The 24,539-nt window shown below is 36.2% G+C and overlaps 1 protein-coding gene across 1 annotated transcript in view; it reads right to left on the bottom strand.

The window, feature by feature from the left end:
- ERC2 (ELKS/RAB6-interacting/CAST family member 2) overlaps positions 1-24,539 on the bottom strand; it is a 396,230-nt gene that overhangs the window by 250,509 nt on the left and 121,182 nt on the right. Inside the window, exons 7-9 of the mRNA XM_050904885.1 lie at positions 23,254-23,328; positions 12,027-12,182; positions 5,350-5,517 (exon numbers count right to left, since the gene is read on the bottom strand). Of these exons, the coding sequence (XP_050760842.1) occupies positions 5,350-5,517; positions 12,027-12,182; positions 23,254-23,328 (399 nt within the window). The remainder of the gene's footprint in view (positions 1-5,349; positions 5,518-12,026; positions 12,183-23,253; positions 23,329-24,539) is intronic.

The following is a 24,539-nucleotide window of genomic DNA, read 5'->3' as shown; positions in this document are numbered from 1 at the left end:
GATTCACTAAGCTGATTTAATTAAAACAAGGTGATTACAAAGCAATCCTATTTAGGCAGGAAGTTGACACTGCAACTACGAATACCTTAGCTCAGGATTAGAACTGGCCTTTGGTGGTTACTTTCACCTCCAGAAAGAAGCCCTTCAAGGCAGGTTATGAGCATGTTTTAGGACAGCATAAAATTCTACAGTGATAATTAACAAAACCTATCTATTCTACAAATAGACAATGTAGACATGCAGGAAGAAAGGAGTGTGGCTTAATGCAGGCCAAAATGTTATTAACTTTACTCATCTGGGAACGACCAACAATAGCTTGTACAGTACAAAATTCCTTCCATAATGATTTCCACCTGCTGGAGGGCTGCCATTCGCCCTGCATCTCCCTGCAGCTGCTTTCCCATCTGCTGCTGGAAGCCATTGCCCTCCCTTTAGATAAGACCTGAGGCCTGAAGATAGAAGATTCAGTTGCTCTAAGCAAACAAAATTTTCTCCCAATTCCCGGTTGCAGAGAACGAAACCTGCTATGTCTAGAATCATTGCTGGATTGCTACCACAGCACAGTCTAGGCCTTAGCTTAGCTTAAAACCGAGGTCTCAGAGAAAGCCCAGCTGGCAAAGCAGTGTTTTTATTCCTCATCCATCTACACCGGCAGGCCACATGCTTGATCACCATGTAAATGACACTTGCTCATTTTCAGGTCTTTGGTAAGAAGGATCCTGGGTTTAGTGCCTCAAAAGCCCCTCTATCCTATCATGGGTCTCTTGTTGCAGGGATTGTATTTTCTGCAGGAAATGTATGAGCTTCATTAGAGGAGCTTTTGATTTGTTGTTGTTTTGTTATTTAATTTAACACAGCTTAATATATATACCAGAAACAAAACATCGGTGGCCTCTGCTGATACTTGGAATTAACCCACATTTAGTCTCTCACACATAACTAAATGTAACATTTTCAGTAAAGATTCATATGAGATATAAACATTCCCTCTACTCCCCCAGAGTTCTCCAAACTAAAAGTTAAGTGGAAATGTAAACGGTCCTTTTGAAAGACAGGATATTTCTGAGTACTGAAGACAGACTTTGTTGAATTACATGAAGTTGATATTTGCAAAGTGATTACCAAAAAGGCCCCCCATAAAACTAAGAGTAGGTATAAAGGGAGTTCAGGAAAATTTTACTCTAAGGTATCATTTTGAATTTTCCTGTCTTGCTGCATCACATTTAGTTTGTACAGGATGTAACAGGAGAATGCAGCCTGAAGGCATGAATTTGTTAATTGAAATGTACAATGAAGCATACAATGAAACAAACAAAAAAATTACTTAATTCTTATTGCCACATATTGGCCTCCTGGTCAGTCGAAATATATGAAAGGCAAATAAGCAGACAAAAGAAATAAGAGAAAAAAGGAGGCATTTCCATCCTGAATAAGAAAAAGTGCAAGCAGCACAAACAGCCTGCTTTCAACCATCTCGTAACTAACACTAGGAACAAGATAAGCTCTAAAAACCCTCAAAGTTATGGCATCCAATGAGTGGTCTGTAGCCTTAGTAATTAATTTTTACTGGTGTCTTGTCAGTTATGTTAAGGATGTGTTCTTTCTGGTTTTGTCTAAATATTGATAAGAAACAAGGACTTTGGCCTACAGGAGTAGACTTAGCAATCTATAAATTCAGCCGCTGTCCAGCTTTTGTGTTCCTTGGAGCTCCAGCACATTTCTCCAGAACGCCCACAGCTTAACAGACTCTCTCTCCAATAAACTGCACACCCAGTCTGGAAGTTGTAACATAATAGTTTGTGGAGAAGAGACATCCTGGCAATCATTTTTAACCAGAAAAACTGCCTAGCACACAGCAGGGTGGTAAGTAATGTGCCGAAACCCTGACGGTCTTAAAAATACGTAACAATAGAATATCATTAGAACATGCAGGTCAGCCTTGAAGAATCTTATTTTCTGATCTGTGAAATCGCTTGGACACAGATATATGTCACTTCGTTTCATGATTGTTAGAGAAAGCAAGTAACATTCTCACATAGTTACACAGCAATTTATGACTGTGTTTGGTTATATGAGCATATTTCTTATGGCTAGCTGAAAGCTGCTATAAGACTATTCCAGGAAACAAGACTGGATAGGTCAGTAGTTTTAAGGAGCTCTTGATTCAAAGTCTATTCAAAAGAGGTGAAAAGTATGTTCAGACTAACCACATATCTTTTGTGAGGCTCAATATTATTTAACTCCAGAAACCGCTCATTTCTAACCCCTGAATATCTAATCTTCTAGATGGAAAGTTGTACAGCCTGTGACATGCCTACAACAACTCTGAGGCTTTAAAATAACAAACAAAAGTACTGTTCTTTCCTGATAAGTCCTGGCTTGAGAAACTAACGGGTACATAGTGTGCTTTATTTCTACCTACATAACATAAAAGATCTTTTTCAGCAGATTTGAGATGCACTACATCTCCATTATAAAGTACAGGAAAGTAATAAAACATTCAGCGCATCTTAAATGGATAAAAAAGAGATGTAATTAATATTGTCCAAAGTATGCACATTATTAAAGTATTTCAAGATCAGGTAAATTGCTGACATAATTTAAAGGTTAACACAGATTATTTAAAGTCTGTGCCTCATAGGTAAATGGTGCATATAAGAGCACACCCTGTACTGCTGTCTTTTCAAAAGTAAATAGAAGAAATTTTGAGGCAAGTGAATTTATTTTCCATTTTAAATCTGCTATTAAATAAAAATTATTTGGTAAACCATTTCAAATAGTGGCTGCATCAATACATAACTGGAATTGGAACTTGTTTTCTTTATGTTGCTTCTAATGCATCTCGAGACGTACCATATCCCAAAATGAAGTCTGGTATTAACCCAATACTCAGAGGCCTTCATTTTCATATGATCTCCCAGGGAAAAAAAAAAAAAAAATAGTTACATTAATGTGACCCTTCTGCCAAAAGACTCCTGTACATGAACAGACAATTACAGCAAATTTTAACTAAAATTACTTCCCATAAGAGATGGACATAATTCACCAACTTTCCCCAATTCCCTTTACAAAGATATCTCAAAAAGAGAAAAGAAACTCAAAAAACTGTTGTCTGATAAAATCATTACCTACACCCTACTCAAAGCAGAAAATGGAAATCACCTAGATTTCTACAGGGAATATAAAATAGTTTGCAGTGTTTCAGAGCTTCATCAATTTAGGAGGTAATGTAATTACCGAAGGCTGACAGTAATGCATATGAAATAAAAACCACAATTTCTGAAGATTCAGTCACAAACAAATTGAAGCTCAATTGATTTAGCAAGTCCATGCAGAGACAGCCTTAACTCTCTAGAACCAATATATACTGTGATATACTGTGAGAACACTTATGAGTTGTTTTGCTTCATTTTTAAGTCTCATATCTGCAACCCAGCTAGGTTACAGTGTTATTTCATTCAGAAACAAACCAAGGCTTGTCATCAGAATGCTTTGGATTATACAGAAGTAAAGGGTTAATTAAAATAAATAATCGAAACCGGGAACTGATATCTTCCACTGAATAGAAATTACACTGAAAGTATCTTTCACTAATCCTATACCTAAACAGATACTTTTTTTTTTTTTTTAATTGAAAGCTGGAAGAATCTCATATTATTTGTATGAAATATCACAATCACTTATATCACAAATAACATGATATTAGGCCAAACAAAAGGGATTCATTCTCTGCTCTTACAGAGCATTCCTTCTATCAAGCTACCTCTCTGATCATTTTAACATTAATTTTTCATTTGGTTTCCCTGAGAGACTAACAATAAGCAGACACAATACAACCGATTGTCACCTGCACACCAACAGGCAATTACAGCTAATTTTAACCTAAATTGCTTCATGTAAAAGGTTCAAGATCAATTGCCTGATGTAGAAATTGGGAAGAAGAGGAACTGAATCCCTGTCAGAAACCAACTGGTTCTCCACCAGGACTGCATAATCCCAGCAGCCCTTCATCAAGCACTGTAGATTCATTTCTTTTTACCACTGCCCATCTGCCAGCCATAAGACTGTAATGCCTTGAGTACATACCGGTCTGATAAGGAATTAGGAAGTCAAATTAGTGGAGAGCCAATGGAATTCATCACCATCCTCAGCAGCATGATAGGTAATACAAACCTTGCAAAACAGATTTGCACAGCCGACGATTTAAAATACGTGATCTTTACTACTCAAATGCTAGATTGAGATCTGCCAAAATTGCTGGAAGTTTTCCCCTTGTTCTATTGTGATTATTTTGTATTATATACATATGCTGGCTGGCCCATTAAACAAAAGCTGGAAATTCCAAGATTTCATCTGTATCTTCTTAATGTACAGAGGATAAGACGTACAGCACAGAGGGATAATCAGAATCTTAGAAATATTTATTTCCTGCTTCCATGAGAATGATGAGTTTAAGCTGTTTTTTCTCCTGGAGCTTTGTTAGCTAGAAATTTGAAACATTCTGTAAGATTCCTGTATACTTTAAATAATATACTTCTCGGACTAGAAACTATTTGCACTGTATGACTGAATTTCACAGGTATTTCTGTTTCTTGAAAGGGGTACACACATTAAAAATAAAATGAAGAGGTTATAATAGGAATCGATCTAATCAGTATTGTGTGCTCCAAGTCTACAAAGTTTTTTAAAACCCCAGGAAATGAACTAATGGACAACATTTTTAACACTAGATTTACACATTCCATTGAATGTGACAACTATCTCAACCGTGTATTCCATTACCCATATTTTTATGATCTGACTTTGTAGATACATACATAACTAATGCACTGGCCTGTTTTAAAGACTGAAATTATTCATATTTTAAAATAAATGTTGATTGCACTCAAAACAATAATCACAGATTAATATCATGCACCCTTCAAGAGATCCCTTCAAAATACATCAGTAGCTTCACTCTTCAGAATAGAAATACACAGTAGAAAAGAAGCATCAAGCCAGAGCAACCAAAAGGAAAACTCAGTCAACTAATAGATGAAGAAACAAGGCATGAAATCACAACAATCAAGTCATTAAGGCCCAGCTGCCCCCATTGAAGCCAATGAGAATTAGGCACAAACATTTTCTTAAAATGCAATCATAGGTGCTTCTAAAAAAATTCTAGAATGAGAGCTGGTGTACTACCAAAAAATATATACTAAATATATTGGCATTTAAAGTGTTTTAAATTATTTCACTATTCTTTAACAAATTGCCTTCTACACAGACTTGCAACAAACACATCATCACCTTGACACATGCTATTAACTAAATATTTCTATTGCATTTTATGATTAGAAGACACAATACCTCTGTCTGAAGTATGGCAGCTCTCTGTTCTTTGGCAGTAAGTGACTCTTTAAGCACTTCAATGTGTTGCTTGCAATCTGAATTCTGATTGCTAAGGGTTTCAAGCTTAGTTTGTAAGGCAAGAAGTTCTGATTCTTTCTTTGAGAGTTCTTGTTTCAGTTGGTCAATCTGTAATGGGGAAAAAAAAAAGGTTAGATCATTAATTTCATTTCCAATTCATAGTTGCACTTGAAAACTGAAAGGTGTGAACAACTATGACATGACAGCTCAGACACCTGTAAATTCTGGAAAAGAATTAAGATTTGGACTTCTTACACTCGCAACTTCAATTGAGTTTCTTGTAATTTAATGTACCCTGTCTTAAGAATGATTGCCCTGCTGTTGCAGAAGTTAAAAGGAAACTCCTAAAGATTATACGTGATGATTTGGCCTATAAATTCACCATGGACCTCACTTAAGTTCAAAGGAATTTATCTTGTGTGAGGCAAGTTTGGCAGGACAGCAAAAATGCATAGGAAAAAAAGTGTTCATAAAAATATAAATTCAATCCAATAGGCTATTCTTTCCAACAGCATGATTCTTGTGACTTATCATTGCCCAGAGTGAATCAAGGTTTTTTAGGAGCCTGACAGGGAAAAGCAGGCATCTTAGTAAGGAGAGGAAAACAGAGAAGCGGAATTTTAACCTTACTCTTCTTGCAAACGTGTTGCTGCCCACCATCCCCACCTCCTTTTTTCCTCCTTGGCAGTTCATACGGAATTCTCAGGTACTAGGAAAGCCAAGCCAAAGAGATTAACTTAAGAGAAGTCTGGGGAAAACGTTATAAAAAATTCCACAGAGTGAAAGGTCTGTGAGATTGTAAAAGCGTATCCTAGGGGAAACAGCAGAAACCCAGTCACTAAGACAGAGCTTCTGAATTTAAGTGAATTTAAGGTTCATCAGTAAATGTCATGGAATTGTGATTATTCTTCCCTTTCCACAATGATAAATGGGAGGGGTAGCCACAGAACACAAAAGTGTGGTGGATTTAGAATATATGAAGCTGAACAAAGCACTGGACAATACACAGAATGATGCTAAAGGATGGTGAATTAGGTGATGTATAACTATTCTTGTTGAAGTCCTGTGAAATAACACTGGTCACCAGATGAGTTCAGACACATTGTCTCATGAGGATTATTTGAAATAAAACGCCTCAGTGCATCTGCATAACTCAGAGAAACTACACTTCCTTTATATTTGGAAAGTTTTCTTAATGACTGTAAGGCCTAGATATTTCTCTTTAAAATTCAAGTTTCAATTCCGCAACAACCAGAGGAATGCTAGAAGAGCTCTTTCCATTCCATCAGTTGCATCCCAACAGACATTTGGGATGCAAGAAATCTAGAAGGGCTAGATGGAAGGCGATTCAAAAATCCCCAGGAAAAGAAGAATATGTATCCACAGGCTGATCCTACTCATCCACATCCTAAAGATCCACGTACTAAAATATTTTACAGATTCAATATTGTACAGCACAGTCACTGGAAACATTTACTGCTGATCAAAATATTTCTATTTCGTTTTACATTGCAAGTGTATCCTTAAAAATTAAATTAAAAAGGTGTTTCTTCCAACTATAGTCCATATGCACATCTTAACATATTTATTCCTTGTTTCTCTCTATTAATCTCAATATGTTTGTCTAGCTGGTTAAGGTACTTGGCTAGCCACCCCTGAGCTACTGTATAAAATCAAGAATCTATACTGGCATTAAAAGCAATCACATTCACAGTCTGAAAATATCAAAATAAGAAAAGGAGCATACAAAAAAACAGATGTCAAGAAAATGTAGAGTGCAGTTAAGAAACTGCTAGAGAAAACTTTCTCTTGAAAGCAAACCACCTTCCTCCATCCCTTGCCAGAACATGTAAGCAAGTACGGCAACCAAGACAAAAATGTATACAAAATGAACAAAGGGAAAATCTGTCTACAAGATATAAAGACAAAACTTAGATCTGCAGCCAATCTGAATTATATCACATGCTTTATACGAGACCCATGTGAACATCACAGACGCTTAATCTCTCCTAGAAACTCTGCCCATTTTTTTTCCATGAAACAACCCACACCCTGAGAAATAATCAACAACAACAAAGCTTCATTTTCATTGCAGGTATGTTCTTTGTGGTTTAGAATCTGTTTAGTATAACGTTCTGGCTATAAGACCTACAAATTGCCAGGAGTTTAAAAATATATTAGAGCTCTCAAATAAAAAATTAAAACCAAAACAAAACACCAAAAAAATGTGTTGAATAATTATGCTTTTGGCTGGTGTTTTATTAAAACAAAGTACAATGGTGAAAATGTACTAAAACTTCAATTTAAAAAAAATTAAGTATCAAAAATATCAAAGGCATAACAAGAAACCACATGACTTTTTAAAAGAAATTTTTAGACCTGGGTATATTTGCTTTTTTAAAATTCTGCATTATCTATTAGTGTGTAAAAAAAAAAAAAAAAAACAGCGCATGAAATAAATTTCTGTCTCCAGCAGATATGCAAACATTTTCACTTTGCTATATCTTAAGTGGTGTGGAAGACCAACAGTCATGATTCAATGAGATCTCCTGATCTCAGTACTAAAAAAGACAAAGGCAAAAAATGTTTTTGTACTTTATAAAGACTACAATGAAGATAACCTACAAGCCTGGGTATAAGTGCTGTAGCATCTAAAGAACTCCAAGTTTGTCCTCTGATCCTGACCTTCCCACTATCTCACATATTTCATATGTGTAATTTGCCTGTCACCGCTTTTTCAACATTGTCCAATATGATCTTGCTTCACCTCTTTTCCTGAAACCCTAGTTCCTTTGTCTTCCTTCTCAATTTATGATTCTGTCACCTCCCATAATTTCAGTTCCTTAGATACTAGCATTTCCAGAAAACCATTACCTTTTTTCTTATATTATTATTTTTACACACCAAAATGTTACGTGACACTACATAGAGTAACTGGGAAACAAAGAAAACAAAACAAAAAATCAGAGCTTTTCCCTTGAATATTGCATATTAAAATTAATGGGCTAAAGCTTTAAGTAAATAATTCCATTAAATGAAACTATGCTGATTTACGCATCATAAGGATCTGGTCTTATGTGACAAATGACAACTGCTTTTTAAAGTGAAGGATTTAAGTAAAGGAAAAACAGTAGCAATGCAAATGAAGTGAAGTGGCTGCATACAGTATACTCCACAAGTCTGTCTGTGCAGATTCTACAGGTTATATTGGTCAAGGTCTATTTTTAAAGGGTTTGTCACATTTCCAGGCCTATCCACAGAAAAATGCTGTAGTTTTTTTTCCTGTATATTTCTTCTACAGGATCACCTAGAACTTGCATGCTTCCTTCATACAGTGTGAAAAGTTCTTATACACAGACGTTAATTATAGAGTGCCTTGCTACAGCCTAATCAATTCTTAAAACTCATCTTAATGGTAATTTGCTGAAATTGTGCTAAACTATTACTAGATTTTCATACTCATTCCTGTCGATAGCATGAGAGTTCTAATACTCAAAGAACTACTTAAATTCCAGAGTGCAAACTCACACCTGAAAAAAATGCATCAGTGTTCGTTTGAAGATCTGGCTGCTAGCCAAAGGGCAAACCCTAGCAAGAGAAGGAAGTCTTGAAAAGCAGAAATTATTTTTAAAAGCGCATATCACCCTATATGTTTTCTTCATATCCCTAACAAAGATATTTGAAGCTTCATATCACTTAGTCATGAAAACTTTAAGACCTGTTTTGACAATTTCTGCATTGTGTGAGTGATGGCAATTTTTGTCCCTTCAAAAATAGAGCACGGAGAGTCCTCATCAAGTGGGCAAGAAAAAAAAATCTAAGCAAGTTTTCTTTCTCATTTCTACAACTTCTAGTTAACTTCAAGTCAAAATTAAAGCCTATATATGTGGAAGGAGTGGATATTACTAAGAATTAATTAAGAAAAGGAACATTTCCCAACATTCTCTGCCACTCGTACAATAAATAATATTCAGTATTGGCCTCCATTTAATACCTTTCCATTTATTTAAATCAAGAACAGATTTAAAACAAGTTATCCTTCAAGAATAAATGTGAAGTATTAAGATCTTTATAGCACCTAAGATTGTTAACTGTGAGAAGAGTTTTGTTCTGTTCTTTGCCATCAATCAAGACTTCTGTTTATCAGAATTTATCAACAATCTCAGGTTCAACAGATCAGGTATAATAAGATCTGTTTGCTGACAGCTACATAAATACTTTTCCACCTTGAAAGGTTCTCAGACAAATGATAAAAATAGTATCTTCTACTGCAAATCTCAATTCTAAGTGGAAGAAAAGGACTGGTGAAAGAAAACAGACAAAGTTTCATCAGAATGTGGCATTTATCAAAGATCAGAAGATTGTGACAAAACAAGGCATGTTTAATAGTCTTCTCATTCATCTGCTTTCTGTGCCACAGAAATATACTGAAGCTTCTCCTCTCAAAAACATCAGAAGATCGTTAACAAAATACTAGGCTTTGTAAATTATTTTTATATCAAGAGATTTTGAGATGCATTAGGAGTTTTACTATAAATTATTAAAACTGAATTGCTTTGAAATTAACGATGTTTAAATAGACAGTTTAACAGATGTTTAAATAATTTTACTGATGATAATGCTACTTAGGAACTTTAGCTACCTTTCAGTAGCTTAAGAGCTACTTTTTTCAACAGAATAAATATATTCTTTGATTTTTTTTTTATTTTTTAATAAATCTGGATTAATTCCACATGGGCACTTACACTTCCCTTTTTTCTGTAGCACAAACCCCCAGGAGAGGATAAAAATATGCCCCAATGTCCCAAGACATCTGCATTTCCTGTGATGTAGTTTACAAGATACTACAGTTTCCAAACTGGGAGACAGTTACAGCTCTTTTGAGATGGAAAATCTTCAGTATCCAATACTCCACAGTAGTGAATTTTCTTACTCCTATATTCACTGTGGAATTCAGACAAAGTAAAAGCATCTTGTCAAGAAGATAATGAAGGTCTAATTTACACAAGAAAAGAGAAAATCAGAGAACTCAGATTCTCGAGAAGGTGCAGACACCGTTTCATTCTCTGACCATAGACAAGCTGCATACTTTCTCTGAATCTTAGCTTGCCCAACTCTGAAAAGAGTGGCAATGGTATTTATCTACCTGATATTGCAAACTTTGTACTTAAATAGCAACATTGCTAAGTATTTTTAGCATTAACAGACAACAGTAGGCAGAGAACTACGCTTTAAGCCAATTAACTCCTACTTTTTTTGCTTACATGGCCTCTAGAGAGGTAATAATACCAGCTCCTCCTCAAGCAGTTTTTTCAGAGCTGCAAGTACACATTTCAGAAAAAGTGAATCAATCCATCTCAGTTCCCTATAATTTCACATACACAATTTCCACGTACACAAAAAACCCTAAATATTAAACAGAATAAGAACCCAAACAAATATCTAGGATAGAAAGACTTTTAAAATAAAGGCAGATTTCATAATAATAATGACTACTAAAGTTGTTTGCCTAGATTTTCTTCTGGCATTATGGTCAAATTTTTAACATCACTGCAAGAGATGAGATGGCTGGCTTTCCTCTTCAGTGTTTCCACTTCAGACTGCTGTGACTTGTTTCGCCCCACCTTATTTTAGGTTATAAATAATATTAAAAAAAATGCTATTTCCAAACCCTAAATTTATTTATATGAGAATGGGAGCATCAGCTTCAGTCTCCATAATTTCAATTTTTTTTTTTCCTTTTTATCAAGTACTTCAGTATTTTATCACTTCATAAACAAAACACATTCAAGGTAGAGAGCTGGGAATAAAACAGCACAAGTCCTAACTTTATACATATTTATTACAATTTTTAAGGCCATTATAAAAATATCAGAAAAGAAATATTAGAACTCACAAGAAAGACTATTTGGAGTGCTCATCTTTACCTAGACAGCAGCTGAGCACATCAAACTGAAAGGAGGTAAAAAGAGCAGCTGGGACAACAATTTAGACATCAAACTTCTGATGTATTTTAACATAATGAACAAACAGTACTGTTTTGACAGCTTGATACCAGGAAATGTGTTACATCACTGCAGATTTACTATCTGCTTGTGGCCAACTCATAATTATCTATGTACAATAATTTGAAATGAAAGGTACTCTGCAGGAACAAAGCCATCAAACTGCAAGTCTTTAAAATACTAGAAGATTACAATTTGGCATCATCTATGGAACAGCAGTCCTTACTGTAAAACTACAGTCAAAATCAGAAAAAAAATGTACAATTAAAGTTGTGCCAAAATGGTGCAAGTCAAAATTATGAACTAATTCAAAAAGCCAACATTAAAACACCATACACAAGGAAGGGAAAAGGGAACACGGTATAGACTCAGGATTGTAGTAGCCTCTGCAGAAGTGGTGAAATAGCCTCTTCCTTACCTCTTCCTAAGTCAAAACATAAACACATTTTTATTTATCCAAAATGCTTCACTCCTCTACTATGCAATACTCAGTAGTTATAGAGATTTACCAAAAGAAGACATGCAGAGAGCTGCTTGTGTTGAAAAGGGTCAAGTTAAAACTTTTGTTTCCATTTTTAAACAGCATTAAGCTATTTTATTAATAGACCTTACCTTATTTTTCATGAACTTTGAGTGACTCTTGTAAACTTCTATTTGTTTGATTTCTTCTTCTCGGTCCTCTGTATTCAGAACTCCATTTGTCTTTAACATCTGTATTTCATCTTCAAGATCTCTTATATTGCGCTCAAGTGAAGCTATTTTTGTATCCTAAGTTATATAAAAAGAGAGTATTGAAAATGATACAAAATGTATATTAAAGCATAACAGAAGTATATCTGTACTTGCATGAACATCAAATAATAAGATAGCAAAAATAGATAGTACAAATACAGATTTGCACATACTGCCATAAACCAAGAGTAATTTTATTGATTTTGGCTTAAAGAAATGCAGAATTTAGACCTCTTTCACCACCAGAAAAAAAAGTGGAATTCTATGTTCTGTTGCGTAGTCTGTAGAGAATACATTCTGGTCCAAATTCTGTCTTCATTCCTACACAGTTAGAGATGAAGGGAGAATTGAAGATGCCCTATTTTCCACGTGTACATAACATACCTTGTTTGCTTTGCTAACCATCTAGGCCTGGCTGTTCTTCCAAGCTCTTAAACACAAAGTTTAGCCTAGGGAGGCCAGTACATCATCACTGCAGGACAACAGGCTACTTCATTATGTGACTCAGCCTGAGGCTGAGTTTCCCTGTTTCCATAGAGTTCTGCCTGCTGTCAAGAGGAAGAAAGGTTGTCTCCTCATATACTTTTCCTCCACTAATTCAGCCACATCACTAAGAGGAGATTTAGCACTTTTTATTATGAGTCCCAAAATAAACAAAACCACAACCACTAAAAAAATTTCTACATCACAGCCAATGGCTGCCATGTGTGCCAGCACAGCACTGAAAACATCCAGTGATTTTTTGTTATTGTTGCAAGTCTTTTGGAAATTGACTAAATCTCTTCAGTGAGAGTCAGAAAGATTAAAAAAGTCATTATACAAACTTTTCACATAATTTTCTGTTTAAAAGTGCATTGCAAAATGACTCATTAGGAAATCTGCTTTAGGCGCTGTTTGCAGACATTTATTAAGAAATTGAAAACATTGTGATTCAGATGGTCAGACAATCAGTTCAAGACCATGAAGGAGCAACCATCCATCAAAAATCAGAAATCAGGGTGAACTTCTGTTCCACTGAGGTCAATTAAAAAAAAAAAAAAAAAAACCCACACCCAAATCTGATTCAGTAAGATCGGGATATTAACCTAATTCTGGAAAAAATACAAATTGATTTGATCCTTTAACCAGGACAAGCTAAGCTCGAATCGCTCTGCTTAACTACAACTGTGTTTCTGTTTCTTTTTTCAAAATTAGTTTTATTTTCCCAAGTTCTAAGAGTGCACCAAGTGCCTTCTCTAGGCTGCCTAAAAGCAAGCAAAACCAGAACTCCTGTAATACCTTCTTTCATAATACAGCTAGGCAAATCTAGTAATTTAAGACACAGGATAGTTCAGACGAAGTTCCAAAAAGAAGCATCTGTACTTTTGGCATTAAAGTAAAAATGAAACTCAGATTCTTTTTGAGATTTAGCAATTAACCAGCAGTTAATAGGTTGTGCTCTACCTGGAAGCCAGTAACAAGAGTACCATGGGGTCCATACTGGGACCTGTCCTGTTTAATATCTTTATCAGTGACCTGAAAAAGGTGACAAGAGTGCTTGCTCACAAAGCCTGTAGGTTACACCAAGCTGGGAGACCAGTCAATATGCTCAAGGGCAGGGCTGCTATCCAAAGGGACCTAGACAGACTGGATGAATGGGCAGACAAGAACCTTAGGAAATCCGACAAAAGACGAAAACGAAGTCCTGTACCTGGGAAAAAAGAACCCCTTGCAGCCGTACCAGGTGGGGACTAACTCCCTGGGGAGCAGCTCTGCTGAAAAAGACTTGAGGATCTTGGTGGACAGCAAGCTTAACAGGAGCCAGCACTATGACCTGGCAGCAAAGGCAGCAAACAGCATCCTGGGCTGTGTTAACATGAACACAGCCAGTAAATAGATCAAGGGAAGAGATTATAGCCTTCTACTCAGCATTCATTAGACTTCATCTAGAGTATTGCAATCAGTTTTAAGCCCCACAGTACAAGACAGACTTGATGATCTTGAATGAGTTCAGCAGTGGGCCACCAAGAGGGCTGGCGGACTGGAGTACTTGCCCTCTAAGAAGAGGCAGAGGAAAGTGGGCCTGTTCAGCCTAGAGAAGAGAAGATTTCAAGGGGGACCTAAAAGTAGCCTTGCAATACCTACAGGTTTTATGTTTTGAGTATAAGCATTGGAAATGTTTGCCCAGAGAGGTGGTGTTGTCCATCTCTGGAGGTTTTTCAAGATCTGACAGGATAAAGCCCTGGTTGTATCTCTTCATTTGGGCTTTGCAATCATGAGACAGAATATACTGCAGACAAATATTCATGAATTCCAACAGGGCAGAAAGAATATTCTTTCTCTTTCATTACTCACACAGTAATTGTAGTACAGTGATCTTAAGCCTGAGTGTCTGATGCCACTGAAATATGTTCAGCATTTCACTAGTAAACTGTATTAAAATTTTTAACACCCTTAATAATTAATGCTCCAATAATTAATCACAAATGGCTTTGCAATATAATTAATTGTAGAAGCAGAAAGATGTGTTTCCCAAAAGTAGGACTGACTTCAGTGCTTCATTCTTGGCTTTTCTCTTCTGCAAATAGCCAGCTGCATTGTTCATAACCAACGTAATGTAAAAAATTAAATTTACAAGTCTTTATAAGATCTAATTCCTTTTATTCATGTGTAAACAAATTTTCAGTCAAACCCTGTTCCACCAAAAACATCAGAAAATCATGATACTATGACTGTAGCAAGCAGTAGAACATGGAAATAATCTCATTCAAAACAGTTAGTTGAAAATTATCATCAGAGTAAAAGCACATTTCTTCTGTGAAAGACCATGCCCTCATTAAACAGTTTTGTTCAATCACACAATCAAAACCACAGTAAATGAACAATAACACTATACTGATATAGGTACATATATATCAGTTCAACCATACAAAGAGAATGGCTTTAAAATGAACGGCAGGATAAGCACTTGCTTACAGTCATACAACGTGACCAGGAAATTTTTGTGTGAATCAGAATCCTGACAAAAAGTCCAGAATACAAATTTTCACATAAAAAAAAAAAAAAATCAGTCATAAGACTGGGGGGGGGGATATTTTCAAATTTTGCCTACTGCTAACATTGTGAAAATGGGAAAAATACATCTAGCCTGCTGCTGAATGCAGATTCATTCACTTGCATCACACTGACATACCAGTTTTCACTGGCAGATAAGTTTCTGGGTTGTACAACTATGCAAGTACACTGTGGTTCCTGTCTGAAGAGTTTTTCAGTGTGTTTTAATCCAGACAAGAGCTCCGTAATGTAAAAGGATGTAAGACTTTTCAATAAGAAATCTTGAGACAAAGGAATTTAAAGTAGAAGTTGAGGAGAGCTATCTTCCATGACAGCAAACATACTTTCATGCCATATAGGCAAAGTAATGCACTTTGAAGGGGAATACAAAACCCCTTCGTGCATCTTAGAAGTTTCCAAATTAACTGCATCCCCTTTTAGAAAAGGAGCTCCAGCCAAAAGAGAAAAAAGTGCCAGAATGCAAAGGAAACAAACAAAAAAATTCTTGGAATGTGAAACTTGCTGTTTCTTATCTTTTACCTCACTAGCTGTTTCTTTTCTGGAAAATATCTGATACTGAAATGCTGATGATAATCTTAATCAGAAGTCCATATTTTCCTTTCTTGAAGGGTATGTTCAAAAAGAGAGAGTATGCCACCAAAAATCAATTAAAAAACACAAAGGAGCTGACTAGGGATGCAAATTTAAAAAAAAAACAACAAAACACCAAACCAAAAACAACCAACCAAAAAAAAAAAAACCCACAACACAAAAACCACCACACACACACCACCACCCCCCCATACTGTAAGACTTCCACCCAGCTTTTAGGTTATATGCCTATATCTAATATAATTATAGAGGGGTTTTTTTGAACAACTTTTCAAGTTACAGGTAAAATGCAACTTAAATTACTTAGTACATTAGTCTAACATTATTAACATGACAGATTTCCAATAGCAGAATCCTAAAATTTTTATTAATATTTGCCCATGGCATCAGCATTACTCATATCATAGAGAAAAGGCTGTATGAATGATCATAAAAACCAAATAATTTTTCTATTAAATGACCAGCCCTTCACATGACAGAAAATAAACATTTTTAAGATGTTAACTGTTCTGTTCACAAAACATTTTTCCATAAAACTTTTTTTTTTAAAGAATAAAGTAAAATAAAAGGTTGAGATGGAATGAAAAAAAGAAAGGGGAAGAATTCTCATTAAATCTTATTATTTGGAGAAACTGCAGGAAGAGAAAAATACTGAAAGAAAAGAGAAAAAAACAATTTTAAAAGCTATCAAGGCTTATACACAACAATAAATTATTGTAGCTCTCAGAGATACTACATTCAAATCAGCTTGCTCCATCAGACTTCATTTTAGAAATTTTCTACTCCTACTATTGAAGATAAAAGCAAAACCTAAGCTTCACAGCACTTTAGAATGATTTTGCACTGAAATATATTAATACTTACATGACCTGTTATGACATCTCATCTGGGAGTAGTCCTCATCAAATCTCTCCAGCTAAGTCTAAGAGTCTGGCTTTTTGTACTGCATTTGTATTTTATATGTTTGCAAATACAACATGGCAGAAATAATTTATAGCACAGCCTGTTACACTCTTTAGAAGGTTTATACACGACAGAATAACATTTAAGCTTTATGAGAAATAGCTAACATAACTTTTGGAAGCATTTTCTGTACTTCTACTTTATCACAACAAGTTTGAACTCTCCAAGGAAAAGTTTATTTTTAATCAATCTCTGCATACTGTGATTACAGCTATGTAAAAACTACTTTTCCTATCTCTAGAAAAATTGTCACTGTCAGTTCTGTATTAACTTTTTATTGGAACAGAAGCCAGAAATTTCACAAATTTTAAAGACTAAAATCTGTTTCAGAATAATTTATCAAAAGCATCAGTGATGATGAGATAGAAGAGAAGCCAGACATCACCTTCATTCACAGAGTCAAAGGAGTCAAAGGTACTGTTCCCTTATGTATGAACAATACAGGACCGGCAATTCTGCAAATACACCAGACAGGCTGCTGGCTTGCCCAGGAAACCTGAAAGTTTCCCTGTCTGGACAACTGCTAGAAAGCGAGGAACCTTGTAGGTCAAAGATAATACAGACAGCCTAGAGCTCCCAATGGGTACTGCCACAAGGGAGATGGGTTGACTTACAGGATGGATAGAAAGTTTGATAGCTTTGCTTTCACTAAAAGTTTTGACAGAATAGGCACATTCCCATAAAATCTTCTGATTCAGCTGAATCAGCATTTTCCCATAGAAAACTTCAGTTGGAAAGCTTTCAACCAGCCCTTGTTGTGGCACAGGGTCTGGCAATCTTTCAGAAACTGAAATAGGAACAGATGCAGTATTTCCTTCAAACCTCTAAGACTTATCCACATTAGCAGCATTCTAAACTACGTGGATCTGTGTTGAATCACAAAGAAGATTCCTTTGCAGTAATATTAAAGGAAGCAGCTTAGTATTAAATGGTACTAATAAACATCTTCTGTGTTCTACAACAATGCAACATTTGTGCAGATTTTTCCAGTCAGGCCCTCTAAATCTGTTAAAAGATATAAGATTATATAGCAAGATTTGTGATACAGATCAGGGTACTCACCCTAATCTATCCCCTCTTTCCAGCAGTAACCAATACTTCTTCTTCATCTCCTTTATTAGAATAGTGTTGCAGATATTCTGAGAGAGAGGTTAGGGCTATTTCTATGCTGAACCTAGCAGAAATCCATCTCTTTTGGAACATGAAACAATTAGTATGTGTCCTGATGCTGAAGAAAATAATATTCCACAATGGAAAGGAGACTAACTCTACAAATGAGTTTCCACAATAATGTTTCATGAATCTTATATATCCAGTCCTTACAACGAGAGTGCTATAGTACATTTTGTGAACACTTATGGGGGGGGAAGGGCAAAACATTTTAAATAATACAGCATTCCAGTCTGTCTTCTGACAGCATTTCAAATAACTGATAAATTTATACTATGTCTGTGAAAAATCTTGCTTGTAGGGCATTCAACAAGCAATCAGAAGCAAATACTTGAAACTTCACATTTAATAAAACTTGCATTTAAATGCACATATGCACACATGCTATCAACAGACCATACATGACTACTCTTACTATACACTTTTTTTAACTTTGTCAATTTAATACAGAGAATATTCAGGTTTATTTTTGAAGACAAGGGAAAGTGAAAGTTCATGCAATCTTAACAATAAGAGTATGTTACACTGCAAACACACATACACGCTTTTTTAGAACCAAACCCATACCTGAAATATCAAAGCTGGATCAATACATAGAGATGGCTCTTTCTGCAAGTAAGGTAAACCACAAATATTTTCATTTACTTTACAGCTTACCATTTTTAAAGACTTAATTCTTGTTGCTAGACTACATGTATATTTCAGGATGTTCAATACCCTAACACTTAGGATGAACTTTATGCCATATCAGTAGGCAACTCATTTCTGATTTTCTCTCTCAAGTAATATCACTGCTTTAAGCCCGGAACTGTCTGAACAAGATCAGAGAATCATAGAATGGTTTGGGTTGGAAGCGACCTTTAAAGATCATCTAGTCCAGCCCCTCTGCCATGGGCAGGGAGATCTTTCACTAGATCAGGTTGCTCAAAGCGCCATCCAACCTGATGTTGAACACTTCCAGGGATGGGGCATCCACAGCTTCTCTAGGCGAGCTGCTCCAGTGTCTCACCACCCTCACCACAAAAAATTTCTTCCTTATGTCCAATCTAAATCTACCCTCTTTCAGTTTAAAACTGTTGCCCCTTGTCCTATCACAACAGCCCCTACTAAAAAGTCTGTCCCCATCTTTCTTGTAAGCCCCTTTTACGCATTGAAAGGCCACAAGAAGGTCTCTGAGGAGCCTTCTCCAGGCTGAGCAACCCCAACTCTCTCAGCCTTTCCTCATAGGAGAGGTGCTCCAGCCCTCTGATCATTTTTGTGGCCCTCCTCTGGACCCACTCCAACAGCTCCATGTCTTTCTTGTACTGGGGACCCCAGAATAGAATGCAGTACTCCATGTGGGGCCCCACAAGAGATGAGCAAGTTTTGATCCGATTCATGTGCTCAGGAGTACTTCTTATTGAAAGAATGAAATGAAAAGTGTGTTTCCTTTTACTCTGTTTTATTATATTAATCAGTGTTAATCAACTTTGGATATCGCTGATATTCAAAGATATCAGTGATCTGGCATTTGTCAGCACACAATACGCAAAGAAGTATGCATGGGTGCAATTGCAATTAAAGGAAAGGATTTCAATGTACAAGATTAATTTTATGCTTAAACAGACAAAGATTTAGGCATGAGAAAAAAAATGCTGTTTGATTACATATATCCGTAGTCACAAAGTCAGAAGCAACCACTGCAACAAAACTAGACTGGCTTCCTGTGTAACACAAGTCATAAAATTACATGAATGCTGTTAAATATACATACCATATTTTAGTGTGCATTTGCTACCTCTAGCTTCCACGCACTGTATTTTACAATATATTTATTTTCATTACTGGAGAGGACTTTTTTTTTTTAATGAAGATATCTCAGGTAGGTATCTACAGACTCTAATATTTTTGCCCTGTCATTTCCTATTTGTTAAACTACACAAAATTAAGCTTTAATGTCATTCTTTGTTTGGTAATATTTTTAAACATTCTGGAGGTTTTTCTCTGAACACCATGAGCTCCATGATGTAACTCACTGTTTTGGGCAGATGTGCACTTCAAAACTTTTACCCCTTTACTAAATCCAGGATACAGACAGCATATCTAGTATGTCCCACTTCGTAGAGAATGGATCTCAGAGAAAACCATGGTGGAGGACTGGGGGAACAAAACAAAACAATCTCTTGAAAGCAAGGTCTACAATGTGATTAAGCAAGTTTCAAAAAAACAGGAGCTTGAGGGAATAACAGGAGCATGTGGGAATAGGAAGCATACTGCCCTTCTCCTGTCCTGTGACTCTGCTGTCTAGAAGAAAGAAGGGCTTCTGGAGAAGAAGGTCTGTTGCAGACAAGGGAACAGAGAGTAAAGAATGTAAGGGGAAAGAATAACCAAAAGACATGGGACATCTGGAAGAAAATATGTCTAAGAAGCAAAACCAGAAAGTTAGGAAAGAAAGGCCTGTGCAATGCATCTGAAAAGACAACAGATATCTGAAAAGGAATAAATAAAGCAATAGAAACAGGAGTCAAGACATAGGATGTGAATTTTCTATCTTTTTTTTTTGCCCCCTTTTTTTTTTTATAAGTATACAGAAGATAGACACTGGTCAAGGAGACAACAGTTATGCAGAAGATACAATTGCTATAAGAAAAGGCAACTACTTGCAAAGTTTTCAGAGAGAAATTAAGAGCTTGACAGGACAGGAAAGGTAGTGCAGAAGAAAAGCTGTTTAGGACAAAAAAAAAAAAATCACATATGAGACGATAGGTAGGAGAAATGGGTATAATTCATTGCATGAAAGGGAGGACTGACTGGGAAAAGGGACAGAAAGCATTCAGCAGTGGCAAGGGACAGAAGAAAACCACAGGAAAGAACAGAGGGATTTACAAAGGAGGGAAAGCTGCCTCCTGGCAGAGCCTGGGGGAGCCATGGAGGGGACTCAGACAAAAGCTAATGTGGCGAGGGGGTGGAAGGGGTTGGGTGTGGTAAAGAGAAATGTATACTGCTTGGAGCCTCTGCATGGGGGAGTGTATGGCCTCAGATTGCCATATTACAGGGTAATCCTCTCCCTCCTTCTACCCTCAACACTGTAGGGAAATTATTGCTTCAATGCTTGATCATTCAAAACAAATGTTCCACATTTTTTTCAAAACAAATGCTGTCTGGATTAAGACAATTTAAATTTACTTGAAAACATTCCAAAGCTGGAACTTGTAATAAAAACTGCTGTTTAATCATGTGGATTTCAACATCTTACATTTGTCCCTTTTTCTTTTCAATATTAGGCCTATTTTAGACAGGGCAACCCCAAAGGGGCGTGTGTTCATAGGAAAAGAGAAAACTGTGTGCCTCAGAGCCAAAAGGCAGCTCCACATCAGAATGCTCCAGCAGCACAATTACAGCCTCACCCATGACAAATGAAAGCCCTCACTACAAAGATCAGATTTTTAAAAAGTGAAACATCGCACCACACCCAACTTTCTGGGAAGACAAACAGAAAAGACTTTACTGTCTTCAGAGACAGACACTGTCAGAGTGGCTGCAACTACAGTCGTCACGTGTGTCGTTTCCCGCCCCGTCCTCGTTCTTTTCAAAGAGTTTTGGTACAGGAATAGGAATTGCAAATTATTTTGCAACATAACCTTTACATTGTTAATAACTCACATGGAAGACTATAAATTATTCTAACACACTATCTCTGTATCCCAAAACTTTTAATTCTGAATATTAATAGAAAGAAACAAGTTTCTCAGCCAGTATCCTACTTTCCCATATACTTAGGGTAACAAGTTACTGCAAAACCACACATTTTAGATTTCATACATACACTTCTGAACTAGAATAAACAGGAAAGGTCCAAGGCAAATACACATCAGATGACAGAATACTGAAATCAATGTACCTTCTTTGTTACTCATATAATCCAAACTCATTATTATCTATTAAAAGGCAGATACTGGTCCTGCTGTTGTTGTAACTGTGTATTTACCACAATGTTCAGACATGCTGAACTCATTTGCTCATAACAGAAGTCACTGGCAAAATGAGGCCTTTAATTTGCACTTCCTTTTAAGACCGAAATGAAAGACCACCATTAATGTATTTCAGGCAGCATTGCCAACTCACAAATTATCTCAAGTCTCAGGGTATTTTCCTTAAAGATGTATATTCCAGACTCATAGAATTACGTAAAAATATCAGTTTTCACTTTTTAAATTATTATTTTTATCTTTTGTTATTGTGAGGAAAAAAAACACAACACTTTAGTAATGTTATATATCAGAAAGAGGAAACTATATTCAGGACTAAGATAGGAGTTTCATCACATTTTGTCATATCACTCTGCTGATGCAATGAATATTTTCCTTCGGTTAGATGTAAAATGATGGCCAAATAACCACCAACAGAAGTATTGTTTTTAAAGATCAAGAAGAAAAACATTTTACATCGGCCTTGGACAGTTTGTGTTTGCTTCTGTTTGTCAGTTTATTCCATCTACTTTGGCTCACCTGAAACTTCCCCCTCCCTGCCCCAAGTCTTTTTAAAAAGCAATATTCAGGTCTCATTATTCAGCAACGCTGTACTAGATTTTTGTAATCAAGTCTTATTAAGAAAACAGACTGGGAGAAAGAAATATTAGTTATTCCTAGCTTCACAGCAAAATAAATTGGGAAGTAAAAGGAAGCATCTAATGATTTAATAGTAAAAGTTATAAATAGAAGTGGTGTGAGTTGACCCGGGTAGGCAGCTACGTGTCACACAGCCGCTCATTCACTCCCCCTCAGTGGGATGGGCGAGAGAATCAGAAGGGCAGAAGTGAGAAAACTCATGGGTCAAGATAAAGCCAGTTTAATACGTAAAGGAAAGCTGCGCACACAAGCAAAGCAAATTATGGAATTCATTCACTACTTCCCATCTGCAGGCAGATGCTTAGGGATTTCCAGGAAAGCAGGACTTCATGCGTAACAGTTACTTGGGAAGACAAATGCCATAACTCTGAATGTCCTCCCCTCAGTTTTATTGCTGAGCATGACATTCCATGGTACAGAATATCTCTTTGGTCAATTAGGTCAGCTGTCCCAGTTGCATTCCCCCCCAGCCTCTTGTCCACCCCCACCCTACTTGCTGGGGGGGGGGAGCAGAGTGAGAAACTGAGAAAGCTTTGACTCTGTGTAAGCACTGTTCAGCAACAGGTAAAACATCAGTGTGTTATCAACACTGTTTTGGTCCCAAATTCAAAACATAGCACCATACAGGCTGCTATGAGGAAAATTAACTCCATCCCAGCCATACCCAGTACACAAGTTCATGCTACAAAAATAATGTATGGGAAAACATGCAAAGACCATACCTTCATTTCAATAACTGTTTGAAGAGCCTTCGTCTTTGCTGGCTCAGGCTGAAGTTGGGTTCTTCTATGTAATTCCTGTGGGGGGACACGATAGAAATAAGCCTGACGACTCATCTTTCCATTATTTTAATCACTCATGAATTTATTACAACAAAATAAAAGTCTGATGATTAGAAGCATGTAACTCCAAATGCTACAGGTGCTTCCCTCTCTATAATCCCTCTAGCATCACTGCAGTCTCTATCTTATATTACAGTCAACTCTGACAGCACATGCGCTATTTCTGAAACCTCTATCAATAATTAACGTCAACGGTGACAAAGCCAGCAAGTAATTTCTTAGTCCAAATACAATGCTGCTGTTTCTGCCTAAACATCAAAACTTAATTAATTCAGTTGTGTTACTAATTCAAACACTGTTAAGTCATTTAAAATCTTTTACTGTAGTTTCTTCTTAGTTTTTCCTCTAATATCTGAAATAAGCAATTTAAAGACATTATATTTAAATTTGACATTTTAAGGATAATAATTATATAGTGGGTTGATGCAGCACCCTCTACAGTAGCAATTACATTTCAGTTTTCACATTTTCATACTATTTTTTATGCATCTTAATCCACAGGCAAAAGAAAAATAGATTGCATCAGTTAAGACATACAGTTAACAGAATTAATGCCTACTGGTCTTTATAAAAAAAGAGTACAAAGACAGCAGTACTCAGTCTCTTATAAAACACAGGAGTTGTATCTTGGGATGAGATATCTCAATAAAAAACTCACGTATCTACATAGAACAATGTAAAGCTGTAATGAAACATCATCATTTAAGAATTTGGTGATGCTTTTACCCCTCCCACAAACCATCTGAATAGTTTATTATACTATATCTGTCCTGTTTCTAGTCCTTTAGAGTCCTTCCCCTCTAAAGGACAGGACTGCCATAGTAGATGTCTTTCTCTCCCTGTTCTTTCTACCCTAGTGCTCCACATACACACTTGAACTTTATAACCATGAAAAATACGTTTATGCCTGGTAGGCTTAGAAGCTAGCTTCATTCACCACAAAGACATTAGCTGACTCCAGAACCTGAGCTATTGTGTCTTCCAAATTATGCCTCTCCCAGCTCATCCTCATAAATTTGGGGAAGGGGGATCATCAAAAAAACATAACACTGTGGGTCCTCATTATCGTTATTCCCATCTCTCAAATACCCTTTTCTTGAGTGAAGCAAACAATGTACAACTTGACAATCAATTGATAGACTAACAATCAAAAATATGATCAACTA

The sequence above is a fragment of the Gymnogyps californianus genome, chromosome 13 (assembly GCF_018139145.2).
Source record: "Gymnogyps californianus isolate 813 chromosome 13, ASM1813914v2, whole genome shotgun sequence".
Taxonomy (NCBI): Eukaryota; Metazoa; Chordata; class Aves; order Accipitriformes; family Cathartidae; genus Gymnogyps; species Gymnogyps californianus.
This window is presented reverse-complemented; position numbering and strand designations above follow the sequence as displayed.